Source organism: Bombus pyrosoma, linkage group LG12 (assembly GCF_014825855.1).
Source record: "Bombus pyrosoma isolate SC7728 linkage group LG12, ASM1482585v1, whole genome shotgun sequence".
NCBI classification, from domain to species: Eukaryota; Metazoa; Arthropoda; class Insecta; order Hymenoptera; family Apidae; genus Bombus; species Bombus pyrosoma.
In genome coordinates, this window is record NC_057781.1 from 3,167,454 (window position 1) to 3,192,160 (window position 24,707).

Sequence of the window (24,707 nt, forward strand, 5' to 3'; positions counted from 1 at the left end):
AGTTTATATTGACTAACATTAGCCAAAATGCAATGATAAACATAAAGATGCAGGGTACTTTGTTTCAATATACGACTTTGCATTTTGTGTGAAGTAGATTGTCGTCTCCAAGGTAACAACAAAATACTACGTCACATGGATTACTACAATGGAGATTGTAGCAACAGCTTATTTCTTCATTCATACATATATGTATATGGACTAACTAGATTCAGTGCGAAACGTTACATAGTCCAATAATAAAAAAATTCAACTTTTTAATTGTTAGGTGTAAGCATTTTATTCTCAGTAAATTAAAGCATTTATCAATAAATATGATAATCGATATTATAATCTATTACCTAGAATTAGAAATATAACCTACATAATTAGGTAAGTACCGCCTTACCGACATACAATTTTGAAATTAAAATATACCTTACAATAAAATATATAAAACGTCGAATCAATCAAATTAAACCATACTTTTGTTACTGATTATTTGTTTGTTTAATTTTTGAGATAATAACTAATGTACTATTTCTTTGATCTTATGTTTCCAAAAATTAATGATTGTATAGTAGATAATTAGGTTTCTAAATTTTTATAATTATAGTGATGGAGGAAGATGGTGGTAAAAGAATGAGAGGTAGAACTCGTGGTAGAGCACGTGGTAGAACACGAGGGAGAGCTAGAGGAAGGTCTAAGAAACAAGTAAAGGTAAATCTGAATATTCTTTTAGTTTCAAATTTTCGATTAATTTATTTCTTTAATTCATCTCTTTATTTTTTAAATGTCTATCCTACTTAGCTGATGTTATTATTTCATTGTATATATATTTCAAATAGGTCATTGAAAGTGATGAAGAAGATACTCCTCAACAAGTAGAAGAACCTCCAACAGAAGTTGTTGGAACAGAATTAGAAGAACATGAAGCTCCACCAACACAGCAACTTCCTTTGGAGCAACAGTTTGACTTGGAAGCTGATATATCACAATTGGAAGCTCCAACTTTTACAACTATCAATAGAGGACCGCCTGAACCAATGTTACGTTTAAGATGGGATCACAGAGTAAATCTCATTGGAGAAAAAGTGTTAAATCCTATGATACATTGTTGTGACAAGTGTTTGAAACCAATTCTTATTTATGGACGCATGGTGAGAGTTTCTTTTATGAGGAAAAGATATTAAAACAAATATATATTTATATACATATAAATCAAACCTAATAAATTTTTAATAGTTAATATCTAAGTCATAAAAGCTTAAAAAATAAGCATAGTATATCTTTAGAATAGACTAAACCATTATAAAATCAACTGACTTAAGTGTCATAGTTATATTTCTTAATTTAATATTCATAAATCTTTATGCTTATATTTTTGTTTCAGATACCTTGCAAACATGTATTTTGCTTATCTTGTGCCAAAAGGGAAGATAAAGTTTGTCCTCGTTGTATGGAAAAGGTTTCTAGAGTGGAACAAACTGGCTTGGGTACTGTGTTTATGTGTACACATGGAGGAACTAGATATGGGAATGCAGGTTGTAGAAGAACATACCTTAGTCAAAGAGATTTGCAGGTAATTTCTCTTTATTTTTCAATTTTCCAATTTTTATTAATTTATTTTGATCATATAGATATATCAATTTGTACATAGGCTCATATAAATCATCGACATATATCAGCTCCACCACAGCAAGTTCAAGGAATGCAAGTTGATCCTCCTCAATATGTGCATTCTAAATCAGAGATAGAATCCCAGTTAACAAAAGTTTCGTCGGTTGCTATGCAGAATACCCGAATAAAATCAGTGCAATCACATATGGTTCAACCCATAATGGGAAACGATCCTAGAGTGAATTCAATGGTCAACCAAACTCCAGTGGAGCATAGACAACAACATAGACCACAGGCATTGATATCAATGCAGAATTATTCTCAAAATCCTGCACCTCCACCGCCAAATAATGCTCCATTAAGAACAAATCTTATAACTGTACCTATTCAAGATACAGCTATGACAACACATGACATACACACGCAACAAAGTCATCATTATTATCCTCCTCCACCTCCACAAGTTAATTATGGAGGATATAATGTGCCACCACCCGTTTCTCAAACACAATATTATCCACAACCACAGCATCCTGCTCAAGTATCTTATGTGCCACCACCACCACAACAACAACAGCAATATGTATCTTCTACACCAACTTCAATAAGGCCATCTCCAACAGGGTATATACAAGATCCATCATATGGTCCACCACCTCCACAACAACAAGCTCCACCACCACAAACACAATGGTCACAGCATCAACAACAATTTTATAGGTAAAGAAAGTATATGTCTTTGTTGTAAAGAATTGTATGATATAAATTGTGATAAAATTATTGTGACAATTAAAATTAGTTCTAAATATTGAAAATGTGCTGCCACCATTAGAAAATATTCGGAATATTTTATACTTTTCAAGAACTATAATTGCAACATTCAATGACAAAGATTATATATTATAATAGCAATAAAGATCTTTTCATCCTATAGATATATTTATTTATTACCCACTTCTAAACTTATAGTTCGAGAAAGAGGATTTGTAACAAAGAATAAGATACTTTTTTTATGTAATATGAAAACATTTTATACTTATTACTTATATATAATTGACAAATTAAGAGTAATGTAAATTAAATAATAAGATATTAATATTTCAAACAAGTATTTCTATTATGTATTGAACACCTAGTGTTAATTGTTATAATTTCATCCTACAAGCAGTATAGGAAAATAGGAAATATGTATTTTTTTAGTAAAATTTAATATTGTACAGACTGTAACGATTTTAACATATGTACAAAACTCATTATATATAACATGTACATATATATAATGTGTAATTATTATATTAGACTCTTATAATGTATTTAATGAAATTAACAAATATTCATTTGTTCATACACTCCATTCTGGCCTTTCGCTTTTTAACTCTAGTAATATTTATAATAAATATTAATTGACTAAAAATCTTATAATAAAAGTACTTAAAAATTTTTTTATCAGTAATCTTTAAGTGGGAGGCCAAAACATGAATAACATACATTCTTAAGGGATAGTTTTGAACCATACATGAAAATAGTTTTTAATTTTACTCCGTCACACATGTATTAACGTATCTATCTATGTATAATTACTGCATCATTATAGTGTCTTGATCCCTTCACGTTTTACATCGCTCCTTGTATTTACAACCTATTGATATATCAAATATTATCCACATTGCTATACATTTATACGAACTACTTTCCATTCACCTTTTCATACATATATATTTTTAAACAATTACTTTTAAACTATAATAATCAATATTTAACAATTGTTTAAAAATATCAATAGATGGCGAACAAAATTGCAACATGTGTTTGTGGCACAATAGTTGATTGTTGCATTGTTTTAAGTAAAGAAAGAATGTTACATGTGAAAATATGAATCAGATATAAAATGAAAATAATGTGTGTGTTACAATGTAATTAAATGAATACATTTTAAATACCTGTACCTAATAAGCAGTAAGAATTATGTTAACTATATTTCAGCTATATAGGACAAGATTAGTAGAATAAATTAATAAAATACATAATGAACATAAATAATATAAATTTATGTGTATACAAGCAATACATGCGTATTAATTAAAATATACATGTATTTTATAATTTAGATAAAATCTTTAATATACCTATATTAGGTATTTAGGTACAGATATAAATATAATTATTGCCTGAAGTAATATGAAAATAATTTGTTGAAGTTAAACTTGTTCTCTGTGTTCTAAAATAATTGCCTTAAAATCTACAGAAATAATGCATTTGATATTCCTCTTGTAAAAGAATCATTTTTCATGATGTAAAAAGTTAGCATTTTGTCCTACAATTTTTGTTAAAGTATGACTTTAAAATAAGCTGAAAATGTTTGTGTTTTATAATCGTCATCTCATTTCAACATGTATATGTATTGTACATTAACATTTTACACTATACAGAATATTTAATTGTAATCCTGATTGTATAAAATATTTTCTAAAACATGTTGGTAAAGTAATAACCTTTTCCAAATTTAAATCTGTCCCTAGTAAAATTATTTTACATTAGACTGGAAACCAGTCCATTTTCATTCACTATTATTAGTAATGTATCTTTATCTTCCAGCTATTATTGAATAATATTAACGACGGAACATTGCTGCACTTATACAGTATTTCAGGACCTTCAACATGTTTGTTAAAAAAATTTTAATTATTTATCTTTTACCGACAATACTCAGTTACATAAATAGAGTTCATAGTTTCTTAGTAACAAAGAACGCGATTTTCTTGGAAAATACCATCACAAACTAGAAAGATCAGCTTTCCTATATTTCTTGTTAAGAATCTTCTAAAGACTATATAATGTACAATCTGCAATATGGCATTATGGTTAATATATATAAATTTATTTACCATATAAAATGCCATTTTGTATGTGGTAATATCAAAGAATAAATCAACTCGGCGTTTATATGTTTAAAAACAAATTTAAGGTTGGATACACAAATTAATTAAAAGTTATAAACGCCAAGGCACAGCTTGAATATTACATATTGTTCTTTGAATTTACCAATAGCCATTAAGAAATAAATGCTTTCTCGATGTGGCTGTATAATTACAAATTAGAAAGATCTAAAAGTACTTTCTTTGCTGTTCTTCTCTTTTTTATAATCGCGCTTTGCTTACATATGTATATTACTAAAAATTACTATCTCACGAAACATTGCCATATTATCAATATTGTTGCATATTATTAATATTTTCTTTAGAAGTTTCTTAAAATATTTATACATGTATTTGAAATCAGTCTATTTGATGTGATCACGTATTAGTAGAAGTATGATTATGTATGTTAACACTAACTTGAGGAATGAGAGGAGACGCAAGTGGCTTGGGTGTAGCAGTTTCAGGAATTGGGATTGAAACTGCAGGAGGTACTGGAGAATGTTTCTTAGCTCTTTCTTGTTGCCATGGTTTTGCATGATCCTTGCTCAATCTCTCACTCAAGGCTTTTAATGCTATTTGCCTGAAAATTATTATCAGTTATAAACCTACAAATATTATTGTTTCAAAATTAACTTTAAGATTGTTACTGAACTAATTGCTCTTTTTTTTTACTTTATTATATGCATATTTTTTAATAAACGCCAAAGAATGTCAAACCTTCTTCTTTCACTATCATGTGGATCGATACCAGGAAGATTTATAATGAGACCAGGTGGGGCATTGGACATGTCAAATCTTCTAACTACTTTTCTACAAATTCCAACTCGTACAAAAAAGCCATGTACCGTGTTACTCACAACTGCTATTGGTGGTTGTAAGACATTCGGAAAGAAACTATAATCAAATTCATATGCATAAGATTAAGAATATTCTAATTTCATGTTTTTCAATAACATTAAAATAAAATTTACCTTGCAAATGTGAAATTATCTGCCATATCACCACGTGTGCCATTGTTATGTTTTTGATAGAATCTAAGATATATCCATGATATTAATAAACCACTAAGAAACATAGTTGGATGAGTGCCTTCTAATAATCCAAAAAGCCATAATATCACTCCCATAACCCATACCATTAATGGTATATTCCTATTCGTAATCTTTCCAATTGGTGTTTTAACTAAAATATGATCTGGCATTATTTGTTTTACAGCTACTGCAACACCTATAAACAAAGGTAAATAACATTAATTATGTCTCAAGTTAATGCAAGTAATTTTCTTTAATTAATTTCTATATATTTCATGTATTTAATATTATCTAAAACTATAATACTATACTGAAAAAAATATAACAAAATATATTATACATCTATACATATATATGTGTATATATACACATATTACATGACATGTGTTCGATGACAATAAAAGACTATTCATAAAGAATATACCTGCGATATATCCAGTTAGTCCATGAATGTGTATATCAAATAGCAGATCCGGATCGTTGGTGCACATATAAAGGAATAAATAAAATAATGCAGATAATACAGCGACGCCAAAATTAACGATAGCAAAGAAAGTCATCATTTCCATCGCGCCCCATAGTGGTTCGATCAATTTGCCACAAAGACCTACTGTCACAATATCCACGCATACTTCCCAGAAATGTATCTCAAGGAAACAGAAGGTGAATGCAGTCCAAATCCAAAAAACTGGAGGCAGTAGGTAACCTGGTGTTACGCTCAATACACGTACCGTTTCCGTGGAGAAAGAAAGGCAATAGGAAAACAGAACCACTATGCATATGAATTTAACACTAGTACTGGTGTTTCCTAAAAGGGCAGCAAATTGTTGCCTCAGATAGGGGATATTTCTACCCAGGCCCTTTATTGCTGCCATTTCTATTAGGCAGCCCTCTTAACCTCTTTGAATCACGGAGCCACTTGCACTATGACCTGACGTTTGTTGCATGTGGATTAAACACATTGACTTCCTCCTTCACACGTTTACCAATGTAATATGTATGAATTATAATTTCTTTATTTGGTAAATGTAAAAGAGCAAATATATATTTCAAACGTTGCTAATAAGAGTAATTGTGTATTTCTTTATAATAATAATGATATATACTACAATAAATGAAATATACTTGGCATTATTACTTGTAAAAGATAATTGTATATAATCTTGCATATTAACAGTCTCTAATATTATTTTATAATATTTATGCTTGTGTTTTGTTTTACATCGATCTGTAATTGATGTTCGACATTTTTTAACATATTTTGGGAAATTTGTATAGATTGTTTTTATATAACAAAAATTGATTATTACAAAATTAAAAAATAACTATGTGTGAAATTTATTGTGTTCTAAATGATTATTCTGTAAACGTCCATAAATGTTAGAACGCACATCGTACAAGTAATCGAAGGAATTTTAATAGAAGAGGATTTTAATATGTAAATTGTGTATAGTATAATTGAGGATAGTAATATGTAAAAATCATTGCAACATGTGTTTTCAAATACTAACAAGAAGTAAATAACGTTGATTAATAAATGCCTGGAGTTTGTCCACGTTGTAATCGCGAGGTTTACTTCGCAGAAGAGAAATTAGCTCTTGGAAAAGTTTGGCATACATTTTGTTTTTCTTGTCGTTAGTATCGTAAATTTCTATTAAAGAATTTAGTCTAAGTCAATTAGACTTCCTCTTGTAATGTTTTCTTTCATTATACGATTATAAATCCAAGATTATTTAAATTTGACTTTCAATGCTCCATAGGTAATTGTCGAAAATTATTGAATAGTTGTAACGTCGTGACGCATTTCGGTGAATTATTTTGCAAGAATTGTTACGTTCGCTTGTCTTTGTCAACTGCGAATCATGAAATCAAAAAAGTACAGCACTCGCCTGTAACTTTAACAATTTCGGCACAAGAATCATTAAATTGCCAGTGTTATGGCACAGAAAATTCAATCGGTAATGCGTCACTAAATAGAAATCAACATTATCAATCTGACAAGCATAGACTTCGCGGTGGAGGTAGCGAAGTCGAGGAGACAAACGTTTACTTTGACAAGGAGAAAAAGCATTTCTTAGAAAACGAGTGTGCAAATCTAAGTGTTGTCCATTCAATGACAACAATTTGCGACCCCTCACCCAGTCCTAACGCAATTACTACGTGGTATAATCGTCAACATTCTAAGTTCCGCAGGTTTAAATTTATTCTCAATACATACATATTTCTGCTTTTTCTGGTCACACCTAGTTTCAACCAAAAATGCCTTGTTAATGATGCTCTTATTAAAACAGTACGTTGTCTCTGGAGTCGCAGAAGAATAACGATATCGCGAAAGATTGTCGATTTGAAGCGCAGAAACAAGAACCAGATCAATCTGAGCCAAAGATTTTGTTTAGTAATAATGAAGTCAACATTACAGAGGCTCAATTAAGGTATATCAAATTTTCTGAATTTTCCTTATTCCTATTCTTCCAGATTTTTGTAAGCTATTTCTGAAGAAATGTTTAGCCCTAAGTGCAAAAATAATTGGATATATTAGACTAGCATTTACGTTGAATTTGTATTTACAACTTTTCACCGGAAATAGCATCCGTTGGTAAGATATCGGTAGTTTCAAATCCTTTAATGGTTGCTTAACAGTTTAGTTGCCACGTTGCGTCATTGATTTCAAATTTCTATTTTTATTTCTGTATTTTTATCTAAAAACATCAGTGCAGTGACAACTTGTCAAAATAAGGCTTTCTAAGCGTAGATATTTCCAGCATAGACAAATCTCAAGTGACAACTATCAACCGGAATAATAAAATTAATAAATACGACCCCGTGTATGAATTTAGTGACATTAGCGTCGTTATTCCGTCAAGACGAAAATTTGCGTATCCGCCGGTACCACCGCCTCGCAGTCCGCTGCCTTCCCGACGACGAGTTTCGTTCCATGACGTCGTCTTCGGAAATATGCGCGAAAATCACCAGAATTGTATCACGAAAATGCAGGATGCTCATCATAGGCTCCGTTACAATAACGATAATAGGCAGGAATATAATGATACTTACGATATTTGGCAAGCGGACGATTCGGTTGGTAAAAATGACGGCGGATACGAAAATGTTAACGTAAATCATACCGAAGATAGTGGCAGAATGCATTTTGAAAAAAGCGCGTCAGAGTGCGGTGAAGAAGATACGATAAGCAAATGCAATGACATCGAGAAGAATCGTGGGCAAGATCGTTGCGTCAAAGGCAATTCAGAGTCGCGCACGTACAGAATAATGAACGAAAAAGACGATGCATCGTCGAAAGAAGACATGATGACGTACGCTCATCAAAGTGGCCCGAACTCATCACTTGATGAAAACGAACGAATGCGGGGAGGATGCGGTGGACCGTGCGGACCTCGTCTTAGACCTTCGTGTGGAACAACAAAAGTTGAAACTACTTGTCTTTGCAGAAGTAAATATACTGAGTTCCAAGCATGGTAGACTCCCGCTTAACTGCCCTTATAGGACTGAATAGTTAGTTAATCCGAAAATATATACCAATTATCACTATCAATTATCTACACTGTCTATTATTTATAAAAGGTATTTCTAGATAATGTGGACAACGGAATATGTCAATTATTTTCATTTTAGTAACAATCTGATTAAAACGGGACTTGATAACCGGGAATCTACTATAGTACATAAAAACAATTTATTTATAAAGAAAACTAGACAGAATTGTAATTTTTATGTTTCAGGAGACCCATCAGAACAATGTCGCACAGCTGTAACGTCCTGTACAACCTGTTCATCCAATGTTCAACCAGTTATTGAGAGACGTTGTTGTTGTTTATCATCGCTTGAACGGCCAATTTGCAAGAAACCGATTTTTAGATGCCGTCAACCGTGCACTGTAGAATCTCAAAGTTGTGGTGGAGGTGGATGTTGTGGAGGAGGATGTCGTGGTGGTTGTGGAAAACCTGGACAAACGTGTTTACCTGCGAAATCTTGCGTGGTACCACCTTGTCGACCGTGTTCACCTTGTTCTCCACCACGATCGTGTCCTCCTCAAGTAATTTGTTGTTGTGGTCCAAAAAGTGGAAATTGTTGTGGAAATGGAGGTAGCACATGCTGCTGCCGGTAAGAACATTTCAATATTGTCACTTTATATTATTTGATGGTGCCTTACTAGTGACATTTCTTTACCTATGAAGGTCAAAAAGTCCAATATGTCGAGTAAGAACCAGAAGGTGTTGTAGTACCGACAGAGCAGATCCCATTGACCTAGGATGTTGCCGACCGAAAACTGCATGCGATTGTTTTGGCGGAGGCCTTGATTGTCAGCGCTGTGGCCGAAAAGTGTATCAAGCTGAAATGCAGGTAATTTTGAATTATTTGATCAATTAATAGTTTTCTATTAATTAACATTGAAACGCGTGAACGTTGCCCGTTCAAGATTGTGTCTGGTATACCGTTCCATAATACATGCTTCAGCTGCTATTGCTGCAGAAAACCCTTGGAACCCTTAACGTATCAGGAGAATTGTGGGGAAATTTATTGCAAACGTTAGTTATTTTGATCTTTATAATCTTGTTTATTCTTCTTTATAGTTATTAGTTAGCGAAACGATCGATTTTATGCTGCTATTTAGAATGTTACGTTCGAAATTTCGGACCTCAAGGATACGGATATGGTGTGGGTCCAGGTACATTACAGACTCCCATGTAGAGTTATTATACAAGATTAATAAACCTCATTGATTGAAAACTTTAGCTATAGATAATTTAAAAATGATAATTTTTAGTTAATAGTTTATAAAGAGTGTGTTTTCTTATAAACATATATACGTATATATATATTATAGTTCCTGATTTTGAGCGTATATTGAAAATACACGTGTACACGTGTACTTAGATAAAAAAAACAGGATATATGGTTTAATGAAAGAGTATCACTTTCGTTCCATTCAAGTTTGAAACGTCCCGAATTTTCCGAAATTATAGTTTTTTTAAAAATATACCTTAGTACTTCAAACGAATATCGTCAGAAAATTCATGCAATAATGAAAATGTTACTGGACTATCACAAATTATTTACTTATTTGCATATCTAAACATTCTGATATTTAATTAAAAATGAAATATGGATTAATACATGTGAAATTATATAATTTCTATACACGTGTATCCGTGAAAGTCAGTACACGGATGCATGTACAGATATTACGATCTGTATATTTCAATACCCATATACCCGTGTATTGAGAAGTACACAGATTAAAACACGGAGATATTAACTATATGTGTACACGTATATTTTAGGTACACGTGAAATCAAGATCTCTAATATATAATAAATAATAAATAAATAAATAAACAGATAAATAAATATATATATATTTATTTATAAATATAATTATAATTATAATTTACAAAACAATTTACACTACTTTACTTCTTTAATATTGATCTAAATTACAAGTCAAAATGGATTGCTATGTTGTACAAGGATCCTGAAAAACATTAGGAAACTTGTCATAACCAGTAAGTTTGTAACAATAATAAAAGGATTTAAGTTAGTATAAAATAAAGAATATGGAAATTGCGACCAGAAAGGAAAATCAGAAGAAAAGAAAGTTAATCGTAAGAGTACTGTGGCAAAGTCGATGTCTTCCGCTAGAACAAAAGGCGTCAGAGAAAGCACGAATAATATCTCGAGTTCCACGCAGCTATTTCAAGAATAATACGAGTGTATCTACGGATTGGCGAAAGTATAAAGCAGGATAAGCAGAATGGTTACTTCTTCGTGAAAAATAGAAACACACAAGGAAGATCATACACTTCGCAAAACTGGGAAGAAAGAGAAATAAGACGATTTGACGGGTAGTTTTATTGATAAAAATAAAAAAGAGATATGTAGCAAGAAAGCAAGGAACAGAGTTGGATTCTGTAAAAATGCAGTGAACGAAGGAAAAGAAAAGATACGAGGGAGAAAGGGAAAAAGAGAATGGGAAAGAGAAAAAGATGAAGGAAGAAAGAGAGTGAGTGGTTGGTTTATTGAGTCTCTCCTCTTAGTGGATTGCAGAACGCGGAACGTACGCGGCACTGCTGGCTAGAGGGGCGTTTATATAGCTTTCAAGCGCAGGAGCTTAATCTAATTTCAAATATAAATCTGTTCTCTCTCCCCGTTTTCCTTCTCTTTCTCTTTCCGCCTTCGTTTCCTTCCTTCGACCGACCCCCCATCCATATAGCAGCGTGCTCGCCGGCTTATATTATCCAGCTGGCTACGAATAATCTCTTTCGCTTTACCTATTAACGTTACGAGACACGCCGATTTACTCGACTTTGGTGAATTATTAGCCAGAAAGTGGAACACGCCTCGTCTGTCGCGATAAGCACATATGCAATTTATTAAAATATTTAGTTTTACTTAATGTGAAAACTAATAGATGTATTAACAAACATTTTAGTCTTCTTTAAGTTTTAGTTTCATTTCATCGAGAATTTATTAATGTTGTAAATATATGATGTTCAAGCAGAAATTGTTAAATATTAAAAATGAACTTTTTATTAATGATATATATTCTAAATGATTAATTTCAGTAATATATACGGAGATAATAATAATGTAATAAAGCAATGTAATAAGACAATGTATACGATAATAAGAAACGAGAGATTTTAGATATCTTTCAAAATTGTTAAAATATTGTTTGCTTATAATGGTAAAGATCACAGTAGTATTCATGTTAAATCGGGAAAGGAGCGTATAGAATTATATGAAAAACGAGCCAAGTATTTTCGCGTTGTAAAGGAAAATTCGCCTAAGGCTGAAGCTTTTTCATACACGATGCAGTAACGTGGATGCACCTGTGGTCAGGAAATCGAGAAAATATCTCCTCGGTTCGGCGATCGGCTCGCTCAGTCTTTTGCGCGCGCCGCTGACTCCGAACGGTATGAAAATCAATTATTTCGTTAATTCGTGCGTTACATTGGCTGTCACGGAACCATCACTGTGAACGACAGCGGCCCAAGGCACTATTTTTCAATTCCCAATGTCGCCCTACCTTTTCGAACGTATTTCCGTCTGATACGTTCGCGTCATTTTACGGCCTTAACTCCGTGTCCGGGATAAGTAGTAGGTATGTTTTATATTATAAGAATGAATACTACACGTATGATCAAGTACAACCATTACGATGAAATCGTCCAACATCGATAGAACTATTGAAACATTCGATAAGTATCTTTTAATACACTGCTCTGAATGAATGAACGAATTAATTTTTAGAAATAGAAAATGATTGAATATCTAATATACTACAAATTTTAGTTGTTGCTAGATTTTTTTTATTGTGTTGAAATATCAGATACATCATTATTATGTAGTAAAGATAAAGCTATTTAATTAGATGATATTTCAATTGCATTTATTGCAGAAAGTCCAGAATAAATCTATGATAGTTTATGAATTTTATAAATCTGATATTTTAGATTTTACATTTATGGTATCTGGATGTATCTAGCGAATTTTGAGAGGAGCACGGGAGAATGAACGCGACAATCGAGGGTAGTATCCCATGACGTGGATGTCACGCGAAATTCTGGTACGTTAAAATTAATATCTCCCATTTGTCAATGGCCGATACGTTTTCGTTGTACAATGAAAACTGGCTAAAAAGGGGAGCGTACACAAATGTTAGACCCCAAAATGTTCCCTAAACATTGTCACAACACGGCTAGGTAACTGGTAAGGGTATTCATTCGAATCACATTAAAATGAATTCTACTTGTAACGTGTTATAAATTGGTTATTTAACGCGAAGCAAGTAGGTAGAAACAATCTTTTGCTCTGTCGAACCAACCATAAATTTGCGATCTAATAATAATACAGCGGAAGTGTAATAATTTTGATTCGAAATTGTATTTATCTTGAAAATTCTTTAATGAAATCTCTTGTTCATCGAAAGGTGATAATGAATAAAAATTATAATAAAAAGACGTTTTATTGCTGCGAGAAATGAATAATTGCTTGCAGGCCACGGAGGGTAATAGTGATTGTATCTTGCGTATCTAATTGGTAGACATGTGGACGCGACCGTGAAAAATCCCCCGCACGCGTTTCAAATGGATCACAGTTTATTCAATATTCTGATTTAGAAAGGGTTCCAAACCGTACTTCCAACCACGTAAGTGTTTTAGTTCCTATAATAATAATCGCTCACAAATACTAGACCATCATAGATCCATTTGACAATTGCTGAAACTTTGTATTCAAACGAATGCCATAATTATCAATCTTCATATTCTATTCAGTGGTTTGAACAAAACATGAGAATTAGAATAAAATTCACATGTTACGTCTATAAAATATTAAGAACGGAATGACAAGAAATTTCATTACATATTTCTACAGGATTTTATGTATGTATATGTTGCAATTAAAATATTTGAAATAAAATGTGAATAAAACAAGTAGAAGTAATACACGTAAGCTATCGAAGGTACTTATCACAAGATTCGTAATCGACTTTAAACTACATAAAAATGGAGAAGAACGTGCTAATAGGTAAATAAACCTACACAAGTTTTACACAAGTCGTTACCACCTCTTGTTTACAATTCTTCTTAAATTTTCTTAGAATAAATGAAAGTCTTTTCATGAGAATTGGAGTCAAATTAGATAGCACGCACAAGTAGTTAAGGAACAAGTCGCAAGCACGAGACACAGTAATGAAAACGTTAAGAATAACAACGATAGATTCGGCAGGGGATTTTTGTTATGAACGAATGTTAGCCAGGCGCGTGTGTGTAGCGTACACATTTAATTTGCATCGTATAAATCGTGTTTCCGGTTGGGCACGCAATGCAAACATGCGTTACGTTTACGCCCTCGGTCCCTCACCGCATTTTCGATCCACCATTTGGGAGGAACAGAGAGAAAAGGAACACCGTAGAGACGCGCGGGCTTTTGCATGCTGCCACGTATTGTAACCCCGGTAATTTATGATTCGATAAATAAATCAGCCACGTTTTATCCTCTCTGTTTCTCTTTCTCTCCCTTTCGATCCCTGGCGCCGATTCCTGCGCACACTTGTAAGATGATATTGGGGGTTACGCCCAGTTTACCATTCGCAGACCTTCCTGGGAGAAGCAACCCCCTTTTTTCCCTCGTTTGTACCTCAAACATTTCAATGGTCGCGTTGTACCTGCGACGATCTGTGAACTAGTGGATCTACCTTTGGTTTTATCGCAACATAGTTGCTTCTTTCGACTAGAAGTCAAAATATAATTCCAAGTTAACTCAAAGGTCTGATTCTAACTTTTTATGATTTTGAATGATTTATAAATAGTTTAAAGAAGTTTAGAAGGTTTGTGATATATAATATTCTTATGTACACTTCAGTAATGAGGTTTTGTAAAATAGTGAAATAGCTGGAGCATGAGAGCAAATTGTATGAAATTGACAAATGAAACGCTAATAATATAAAAATTTGTAAGATTAACTTTCAAGCAGTATGGTAAATTTTTAGATATATTTTATGTGTATATGCAAAATGTGGAATAGTTGTGCTGCTCTTGTATGTTTCATGATTGTCCATCGTTAACCGATCATGAATATTCATACTATTATGCATTTGTTTATTGCCCTATGCGTTGGTACACCGTGATGTATGCAAATATTAACAAAACATATTCATTTTATAGTCATCAGCGCGTGCCAAAATGTTATTTGAAAAACATTTTCGCTCGTTGCTCTCTGAAATCGATTGGAAAAGACGAAAATAACGTTTATACTTTGATAGCTTGGAATTTTATTAATATGCTAGAGGTACGTAATTAATTGATCAGCTAGAATATCGTGCGTATGCTTGCACTGACAGGCAATTGTGGCGAAGAAGCGATCAAAGGCGCGCGTCTCGCGGGTTTCTCTCACATGAGAACGCTTAATCTTCGTTTAATGAAAATTTAGTCGACGATGTATTCGAAGGTTAATTTCTAAAGCGGCAGACATATACCGAATTACCTTCAGTAATTAATATCGTGCAGATATAAACATGTTGAAGCTCCTAACAAACTAAAATAATCGATTTATCGTTCTATTGGCATATTTCTAAGTATTCAGTTGAATAAATGAAATACATTTTTAATGTTTGAAATAATTGAGAATAATTCTCTTTTTTTTTTAGATTAACTATTTAATGAACATGTCTATGATACGTGGCTATAAATTATATTTAATTTAGTTATTAATCTTGACGAATTCAAGAGGTCCGATGTCTTATATCTGTATTAAGATATCTAACGATTTATCTTATAAAAATATATTGCATATCCATTTGCAAGTAAGTTGCTCTTTACTATAAAAGTTTAATCATTTTCACTAATAAACCAAGGAGAAATTTATACATTGAGAGACGCGAACAATAATTAATATGTGTACGGTATTAAAATGAAGATTCGATTTGATTGAAATTAACCCATAGGTAACTTCTTTGGTCCCCAAAAAGTAATACCGCCGTTAATAAAAATTTCTGCTACATTTCACGCGACGTGGTTCGCTTAAGACCGATTCGATTTTGATACCTGAGTTATACTCTGATCGATTTCTCGGAAAGGAGAAATAAATAGGAGAGTAAAACGGCGGTCCAAAATTTACGAGCTGGCCCGGTGTGTTATGGCTCCCGGTGCGGAATCAGGCCGATTTCCCTTAGCGTTTTTATTATTTTCTGATAGCATGTTTATGAGGAAGGATGAATGGAAGCGTACTTTATGAGACAAGTATGGGTTTTAGATTAGGTATAGGTGACGCTTTTGCAAAATATATGTTACTGTTTACAGGGCCCAGGAATCATTCGTACGCATTAATTGCCAATTTGTGGCGACCGATCGCATTTTCTTGAACTATCTGAAAATATCGTAAAAAGATCAAATCTTTTGTTAATTTATTATTCCACAAAATGTTTTTTCCTTAACATATTCAATAGCAAATTAATAAATTTAACAAAAATGGTAGCAACAAATTAAATCGTTTGGGGTATTACAACTCTTGAACCTAATTTCAATGTTTACTATATTTATGGTACTATCGTTAATAGGTACCTATGTATAATTAAACTGATATGTCTATCAAGTTAAGAACGAGAAAGTTTAAAAGTTACCCTAGCATGATACAAGAATGAAAATAATCGAATCAATTAAGTATAGTCGTTCGATAGCTTCAGTTACCAAAATATTCATCGCTCGATTGAAAATTCCTATATCAATCAACGTGCGATTCTTTTTCAGCAATCCGTTTTTGAATCTGGGTCTCGCGCTTTGAAGCGCGGGCCAAGGAAAAAATATGGCTACAAGTTATTAGCGGATCGGTTTTCAAAAAATAGGGAACAACTCGCAACCAGTAGCCCATACGTTGTAGCGGTTCTCGAAATAGAGGAAGAGAAACACGAGGGGGGAGAGAGAAAAAAAGGGTTTGGAGCGTAGAGATGGAATCGGGGAGAGGGAAGAAAGAGAAACAAAATAAAATCAGAACGGTGTCATATGCGCCTGCTTGCATGATAAATGTAGCGATTTAAAATCGAAATTTCTCTTTTCGTGTGCACGAGCCCCGACGTTTGACTAATGGTCCCGCATTAACTATTGGAGCATTATAGAACGGCACGTTGAAATTTTGAAAAATACATTCGCCCCGACAAGAGATTAATATTTTGTAGCTTTATCTATGCTTCGTTGGGCCGAGTTCTACGCCCGTGTCGGCCGCGTTAATGATAATGATCGCGGGCATCCATCCAACGTTTTTCTCGTCCTTCTCTCGAGCACCCGAAATTTCCGCCGGGGAAAACAACCTAATTGTGGCGAACAACAAGAAACGAAGGAAGTTCTTGGACTAGAGTGAACTACGATAATTGTGCCTTGTGATCGTGTTTTGATACGTTCAATAGTTTAAAATTGACTGGTCAATTGAATAATTCTTATCGAAGTGACTTAAATTTAATTTAATTATCAGTTACCACTTATGTTATTAATAATACCATAATAAAATCAGTTTCTTTTAAATATTAAAATCGATTATGTACATACTTAAGTAACTACCCTATATGTAATATTTCGCTACGAATTTTTGGAATTTTCGCATTTGATAACATTCCAACTGTCTATTATATCTAATCTTTGAGATAAAAAAATGGCACATTTAATATTTCGTTTCTAAGTCAAAAAATTTTGCATTTGTCTTTAGCTCGTAGAGAAATGCAACAAATAGGTTAAAAGAATATGCAACACGTCCTGTATTATGAAACATGTTGAACGTTCCGAAAGGGAACTCTTTTAGGTGCTCGAGCTCTACTCGACGAAAATAGAGAACAGTATCGAAAGGAGACCACCCGTACGAAAACGAGGCCGGGTTGACACCTAGGGCACCTAACCACCCCGTCTATTGTGCATGGATAGGGGTGGACTTGCCCGATGGACTGTGCTTTACTGAGCGTAAAATATCCCCATTCTTTAACCCGTAATGCTTGTCGCGTTTTCCGCGCATCACTCCTTTATTCTATACAAAGTAAAAAACCATGAAAGGTGAGCTATAGTTGATTCGAAGTCGAAATGAGGGACATATCGTGCTTAAGATGGATTATCATAAGGATTGAAGATTCACGTTTCGCGTTTCACGTTTTTTGGCTTTATCTTTGAAATGTAAAATTATAAAACTGTATTTATTCAGAAAAACCACTGAAATTAAGACACTTTTCTATTTATCATAGTTTTTTTAACAATAAGTAACATGGGAATTAGATCAACAAAAATGTTCATTATATTTCTTGTATGATGTATTTGTCAGAACACATATCGTCCGTGATCATAACGTAATAATAAGAAGGATAAGATAATACCTATAAATCAATCTATGGATGAAAAGAATGCCAAGGTGACCGGAACAGACACGTTCTTGACCGCAAGTACGTGAAACCGGTAAAGACGGTTTTAATTGAAACACGAAACACAGGGGTGAACATGAACATGAACGTGGCCAATATTAACTTCTGCCTCTCAATAAAAGGATCGGTATCGAGAATAAGGTATGGCGAGAAGGGGAATGAGAAATTAAAAGGGCTGAAAGGTAGTGGTGGAACGCGTGGGAGCAACGAGGCGAAGATACTGAATTCTTTTTCGACGAATATTAAAACGAAAGCGAAACAGAAGTTCCGGCATATCTGGCGATGAGAATCGAAGCGGCAGGTTGGGTAACGGATGAAAAGGGACGGGACGAGGCAGATGGAGGCAGAGCGAAGTGTGGTTGGAGCCTCCGTGACAGAATGATAATAATCCCTTGAGCGTTTTCTTTCATTTCCCTTTATTATCATATTATTAAAAAAATCTCCGTGAAATGTTATTAAAATCGTTTAAACGTCGCGTGTCATGGGCCACCGCCATTGTCCTTCAATTTAATAATATTAAGCGCGAACTTTCCTGCGAGGGGTTGGAAACGTAGGACGGGTGGACACCCTCTCCCCCGAATTCCGGTCTGCACGGCGATCGTTGTAACGAACCGAGACCCACCACCCTATTATTCCTTTTATTTTTTCGTTATCGACCATTACGCCATTTATCTTTCACCAAGCTGTAGCATCATGACGTTACGCAGCGACGGTTTAAGAAACAACAAACGATGAATTTAGTATTCGACGATTTAAACGAATCGAGTTACTGAATTTAGAATGAATTTTGTGGTCACATAGAAGACAAATAGATTTATTAATCACAAAATGGAAGACGCGAATATTTTTTAGTTAGAAGATTAGATTACGAACAAATAATGAATTTTGAGGCCAAACTAACGATCGCTTTCCTTGGTAAAGGTTGTCGGAAAATTTCGATAAACCAGGTGCGTGCAGGCTGCCAAATCATTTGCAGAACTGTTGATTGAACGGTGCAAGGATCTCAAAGAATACTAGCGGCGCAGCGGCGACGAAGTAGAACGAATCAACGTCATTAGTGACGACCGATTTCTGTAGGATGGATGCGCATCGAGGTACAACAAGCCGCGCCAGTTGCACATTTATTTCAGACCTAATGACAAATAGATCCTGCCTTTTAGACGTCTGTAGGATTGTTTCGCATACGTAGAATGTATCGCTATTTATATCATATTACTTTTGGAATGCAAATGTTAAATGTTTCTAGTATCTATAGATCAAAATTTATAATGAAATTGTAATAAAGGTACAAGATCCTTTTGCACAATAATTTATTAATTAATATTATGAATTCAATTATGCACAAAGGCTATGAAGATAATTACAATTTCTGTAATCTTGATAACTATTCTTGTAAACGAAGAAGGAGAATAAAATGCAACGAAATTGAAGAAGAAGTAAAAAAGAGACGCTTCGACAGTCGAGTGCAGATGGAAAGAAGAAGGTAGAAAGAAGGGACGAATTAAAAAAATCAGAGATATATATTAAAAAAAGAAGCTGTGGCTGAGTTCAGCTAAATGGCTGAGGCAAGGACCGAAATGTTTCGGGTAGAATGGACTGACGCAACGAAACGAAAGTGGATGACAGATCGTCTCTCTGTTCCGCGAATAGGCATGCGATGATGGATTATGGAGAAGCGACGTACGCCGTTGATTTGTACCTATAGGCACATCGCACCTTTACGTTCGTTCTCTCTGCTGACATTCCTGCAATTGTCCTCAATGGGGTAGTCTGTTTTTTCATGGCTCCGCCTTTAAATGCTTCGCAAATGATCGCCCAATTTTATGGGAAGCTTTTCTCTCTATTCGCGGCACGATCTGTCATACTTCCGCTAACATGCATTTTTCTTTTTTCTTATTTATAAAATTAAATTTTATTCCAAGTTCAATAATTTTTAACGAAATAATTGGACAATTTTAGAAAACTTTAAATAAACGCTTAACGCAAGTTATTCGTGAAATATGTACTTTCTGAGATGTTAAGAGCGTCGTCACACGAACACGAGACACAGTCGGGTAGAATAGTCGACGACCGGGAAGAAATAATAAACGATTGTGAAATCGACAAGTCACGTCCCGTCGCACGATCCACGATCACTTTCACAGCGTGATCCTCCCGATCTCCGGATGAATCGAAGGGCCCATCGTGTGTAAGGGGTGCATGCCTTCGATAAAGGGACGTTATTTTATGCCTCTCTATCCATTCCACTCTGTCTATACCTCTCTCCCTGAAACCCAACAATTAGTCGCCTGCTTATGTCCGTGATTAATGGACATCTACGAGTGCAGCAGGCGTGTTCCAATAGCGGATGAAGAAGAGATGAAGAGAGATAGAGATGAGAGAATTGAGAAAGAGGAAGAGCGATAGAGTTAGTTGCGAATAATGATAATATACCATTAGATGCTATTATATTCATCACGGGACTTCATGCGTATGCTTCTTGCGCAAATGTATACCCCTTTTATAGCTATATATTTCTTTGAAAAATTTTCTCTTTTTTTTCTCTTTTAGTTAAGGTTTGGTTAAAGTTAAGTTTTACTTCTAGTTAAAAGAGAAATTGGCAAAATTTGTTTATCGAAGAATCGTAATAAAATTCTCTTGTACCAGATGGTCATATCGAAAACGTTTCGATAACAAACTACATTCGTCGTGGCCCTTTTGTAGCAATTTGTTGTATAACTTTGGAGACAAGTGGGAATCGGTGGAAAGGCAAATACGCGTCTACAATTGCATGCATATGCACGAGACGAGCAGACTAACCAACCAGTCATCCGGACCGTCACGATTACAAAGAGCACGTCATGAGCTCTGACACTATTGCTATTCTAAGCAAACACGTACTGAACAGTCTTTTACCTTTTCTTTTTTTTCTATCGTTGCAGCTCTCTTGCATTTACACAGCAAACACACATGTAAGGATAATATTTTGAATGTATAATGAACGGCGGAGCGCATCGTGAGCTGGCACGGAAACCCTGCAAAAAATCAAGCAAGAATGATATTTGCGCGAAGATTCAGTTGGTTTCATGCAGCACAAGTACAGGTATATTTCTCTGTTTCTGATTTCCCTCTCCTCTAAAATGTGCCTTTCTGATGAGAAATAAATTAACTTTAACAATGAAAGGAAGGCTTTGTTGCGCGTAACAAGTAACGAAATGTTAAATTATTTAAGTAAATTATACTATTTAGGATGGGAACGAAGAAGAAAGTTGGAGCAGAATTTCGAATAACAGATAGGCTGTAATGTCGCTCCGTCGAGTAATAATATCGAACAATATTTTTCCGCTTATAATATTCTCAATTGTAGACGCGTTAGGATGAAATTCTTCCGGAGAATTGTATAAACAGAAAATTGCTTTTTACGTGCGTGTTCCTCTGACTCTTCGTAGTAGAATAGCAATTAATTCTATACCAGCGAAAGTGAAGTATAAAATCAGCAAGAGGCGAAAGATATTATGAAATAAATTAGAGATAATAATGGGAAATTCGCAGTATAACGCGTTACGATCGTCGAAACGCTACATCGCAGATTTATTGAAGACATTTAGTTTCTAATAACTTTACTATTTTAATCGAGGTATTTATTAGAGAATACGCATAAGATATAAGAATAATTGTGTATTTTCTTCGTTAATTACCTATCTCCTATTACAGATAATTTTTCTAAAGAAAGTATCAGTTTTCCTCGTTTGAAATACATCATGGAAGAACGTAAATCACGTGGAGCCGACAACTCTATGACAACTACTTAAAGCTTGCGGTTTCCCATAGGACTATTTGGTCAGATTAGACCCGGTAAGTGTGTTCTAATCCTGTTAAAATGTTTGCCAACAGGGAGGTTTGGAAGCACATTTGAATTGTGCTCCTCTTATACCGATCTACACGATGTTCGTTTATATTTGCACAGCTTGGTCAAACATTGGAGTGTGCCTTTTAGTAACCCCGACGCCTCTGGCAAAAAGAGGGCACACCGTTATGGGGATTATACTAAACGTGCATTCGATGGAATCTATTGTAATCAAGAACTTTTCTGATCGCTAACAACTTTCAATGAAATCTATATTCGTAATTTTGATAACATCTGAACTTTCCAATTCTGTGAATTTATCGTCTAATTATAAATTTTCTCGCACACATTTATAACTGAGAAGCACTGCAGTATAAACAGAGATAATTATTAATAATGTTAAGAATAGTGTAATACGATGAAATTATGATATAGTACAATTATTATTTCCTAATTACAAATTTTATCGCATAAAAACTTTACGACGAAGAAACACGATGATAGAAACGAAGATAGTCCTTAACAGAGTTCCGAATAATTTTCAAAAATAAAATTGTAGTACAGTCAAATTATCGTACAAGCTACCAGTAAATAGATTTATGTATAACACAGAAAAGCAAACTATTGGCAACATTTGGGGTTGCTTATCGAAAAACACTTTGTCACAGGCAAATCTATGTATAATGTACCTCCCTTTATTCCGGCTAAAATCGAAAATATGGGAAATATTAGGCGCTAATTTATACATCAATTTATATATCATAAAGCGCGAAAACGTGCGCGACAGACGTAACAACGAGCGATGTGTCATAATAAAATCCTCGACTTCGTGTCAGGACGTAAGGCGACTGGCATTATGCCGATTCTATTATATACCATATTATTGTCGGTCGGCCCGAAGAAAATGACTGATGACAGAGAAACTTTTCGTACAAAGCCGAATGGACGTTGGCAACCGTGTGTTGCTCTTTCGTATACGGGAATCATCAGACGACAGAGACAGAGAAGGGAAGAAGAAAAAAAAAGAAGAGAAATCGTTTCTACCGGTGTGAAAGGAGAATTGAAAAGGGAAAAAGCAGAAGTAGGCGGCATAATTCGATCGTTTTCCAAAAATGTGGAAAAAACGCAGGGGTTACAAGCGGCAGGCATGCGCGAGGTCGATTTTTTCATCCATTTTTTTCATTTCTTTTTTTTCTCTCCTCTCCTTTTCAGGAAAAATGGGGTAAACGTTGCTCACACCCAGTCAAGCTCATTGTCGTTGACCTGACTCCACCGCCATTATTAGCCGTTCTATCTACGAACGCAGGATATCCCGCAAATCTAACCGGACTAACCGAGTTCTCTTACAAATGGTCTAACGACTATCGAAAGTAAGTTCATAGAAATACATCAAACTGTGTATCATTATAATTTTAATAGGTTTGTGATTTTTATAACTTCTTTTAATTGCTCTTTTGGCAAGATTAATATAGGATAGGAGATTAACGTTATGAATTTTATTTATTGGATTGCAAGTAGTTTAATATGAAACATATGAAAGGGGTGGAAATCAATTGCAATGGCTATACGAATAAATGTATCGATGTATATAATTGAATAATGATTGATTTTGTTTCAATACTGATTTAGACTCAAAAGACGTATTAATCGATGCTTTCTATTGGAAACATTCACTCCTCTTTTTCACTTTAATAATTGAGAAAACGTTCGTTCTCCGTGGTGCACGTACGTACTAATGCGGAGTATAATTATTTCATGTGGGCGTGTATAGTAATAATAACGAGCCAACTAAAGCTCCCTTTTGTACCTCCCCTATTGAGGAGGAACAGTCGGAGGAGCGAGGTTAGGGGATAAGAGGCGGCAGTAGCGTATTTTACAAAGGTGTTCCAGACTTCTACACCAATTCAATTCAAGTACTTATTTAATAAAGCTAAAAAATAAATGTTCTCTCATTATTATCATTCTATTAAACCGTAGAAACTTTAAAGGTAATAATATCTATAGGTATATTCCCTGTATATAAGCACGTAATAAAACATTGTCTGAATCAAATCACACCTTTATCATACGTGATAAAGATTTCTGTATTGTAAAAAAATAATACTTAGCATCCCCTATTAAGGCCTATTAGTATTTTTCGAATATTTGCCTATACTCCAAGATACCTTTCATTTAAATCTACTAGCAGGAACACTGAATGCGCTGCTCGAAAAGCAAACAAACCTTCAAATTTTCTGTCGTAGGTGTGCCGACAGAACGCAGCCATTAATACACCACTGTTGTGCGAAGAGCGCTAGAAGGTAGGAGAAAGGGAAGGTGGTGGCGTCTGTTCGGAGAAGAGGCGACGAGAAGAGGGTCGTCGGTGTACGGTCGAGAGGGTGAGTACCAAAAGAGGACGAGAGTGAGAGAGGGGTGTG

General features: G+C 34.2%; 4 protein-coding genes across 6 annotated transcripts in view; 3 read left to right on the forward strand and 1 right to left on the reverse strand.

Moving 5' to 3' along the window:
• The first annotated feature begins 6 nt into the window (after positions 1 to 6).
• On the forward strand, positions 7 to 2,530 carry LOC122573281 (E3 ubiquitin-protein ligase Hakai). 2 transcript variants are annotated; one of them, XM_043739395.1, is made up of 6 exons: positions 7 to 270; positions 346 to 372; positions 596 to 699; positions 828 to 1,139; positions 1,373 to 1,561; positions 1,640 to 2,530. In XM_043739395.1, the coding sequence occupies exons 3-6, from the start codon at positions 598 to 600 to the stop codon at positions 2,321 to 2,323; spliced, it is 1,287 nt and encodes a 428-aa protein (XP_043595330.1). In that variant the 5' UTR covers positions 7 to 270; positions 346 to 372; positions 596 to 597; the 3' UTR covers positions 2,324 to 2,530. The 2 variants fall into 2 exon arrangements, with proteins under 2 accessions (XP_043595330.1, XP_043595331.1); XM_043739396.1 differs by lacking the exon at positions 346 to 372.
• Positions 2,531 to 2,814: 284 nt separating this feature from the next.
• Positions 2,815 to 6,550, reverse strand: LOC122573283 (transmembrane protein 115). 2 transcript variants are annotated; one of them, XM_043739398.1, is made up of 5 exons: positions 5,973 to 6,550; positions 5,489 to 5,744; positions 5,235 to 5,411; positions 4,935 to 5,097; positions 2,815 to 3,238 (listed from the first exon to the last, which is right to left on the reverse strand). In XM_043739398.1, exons 1-5 carry the CDS (start codon positions 6,421 to 6,423, stop codon positions 3,188 to 3,190), a joined length of 1,098 nt encoding a protein of 365 aa, XP_043595333.1. In that variant the 5' UTR covers positions 6,424 to 6,550; the 3' UTR covers positions 2,815 to 3,187. The 2 variants fall into 2 exon arrangements, with proteins under 2 accessions (XP_043595333.1, XP_043595334.1); XM_043739399.1 differs by having other exon boundaries at positions 2,815 to 5,097.
• Positions 6,551 to 6,724: 174 nt separating this feature from the next.
• On the forward strand, positions 6,725 to 12,031 carry LOC122573287. Its single transcript, XM_043739404.1, has 8 exons — positions 6,725 to 7,182; positions 7,309 to 7,741; positions 7,840 to 7,980; positions 8,311 to 8,999; positions 9,289 to 9,670; positions 9,745 to 9,910; positions 9,987 to 10,095; positions 10,182 to 12,031. Exons 1-8 carry the CDS (start codon positions 7,086 to 7,088, stop codon positions 10,256 to 10,258), a joined length of 2,094 nt encoding a protein of 697 aa, XP_043595339.1. The 5' UTR covers positions 6,725 to 7,085; the 3' UTR covers positions 10,259 to 12,031.
• Positions 12,032 to 24,594: 12,563 nt separating this feature from the next.
• The window catches only part of LOC122573282, a 40,532-nt gene continuing 40,419 nt past the window's right edge, over positions 24,595 to 24,707 (forward strand). Inside the window, exon 1 of the mRNA XM_043739397.1 lies at positions 24,595 to 24,668. The gene's annotated coding sequence lies outside the window, so the exon portion shown is untranslated. The remainder of the gene's footprint in view (positions 24,669 to 24,707) is intronic.

Coding starts and splice junctions, on each gene's coding strand:
- LOC122573281 (XM_043739395.1), top strand. CDS start 598: ATGGAGGAAGATGGTGGTAAAAGAATGAGAGGTAGAACTCGTGGTAGA. Junction 1,140..1,372: donor TTCTTATTTATGGACGCATG/GTGAGAGTTTCT, acceptor TTTTTGTTTCAG/ATACCTTGCAAACATGTATT. Junction 1,562..1,639: donor TTAGTCAAAGAGATTTGCAG/GTAATTTCTCTT, acceptor ATTTGTACATAG/GCTCATATAAATCATCGACA.
- LOC122573283 (XM_043739398.1), bottom strand. CDS start 6,423: ATGGCAGCAATAAAGGGCCTGGGTAGAAATATCCCCTATCTGAGGCAA. Junction 5,412..5,488: donor GATAATTTCACATTTGCAAG/GTAAATTTTATT, acceptor ATTTGATTATAG/TTTCTTTCCGAATGTCTTAC. Junction 3,239..4,934: donor CGTCTCCTCTCATTCCTCAA/GTTAGTGTTAAC, acceptor ATATATCAATAG/GTTGTAAATACAAGGAGCGA.
- LOC122573287 (XM_043739404.1), top strand. CDS start 7,086: ATGCCTGGAGTTTGTCCACGTTGTAATCGCGAGGTTTACTTCGCAGAA. Junction 7,981..8,310: donor ATTACAGAGGCTCAATTAAG/GTATATCAAATT, acceptor AGATATTTCCAG/CATAGACAAATCTCAAGTGA. Junction 9,671..9,744: donor GGTAGCACATGCTGCTGCCG/GTAAGAACATTT, acceptor TTACCTATGAAG/GTCAAAAAGTCCAATATGTC.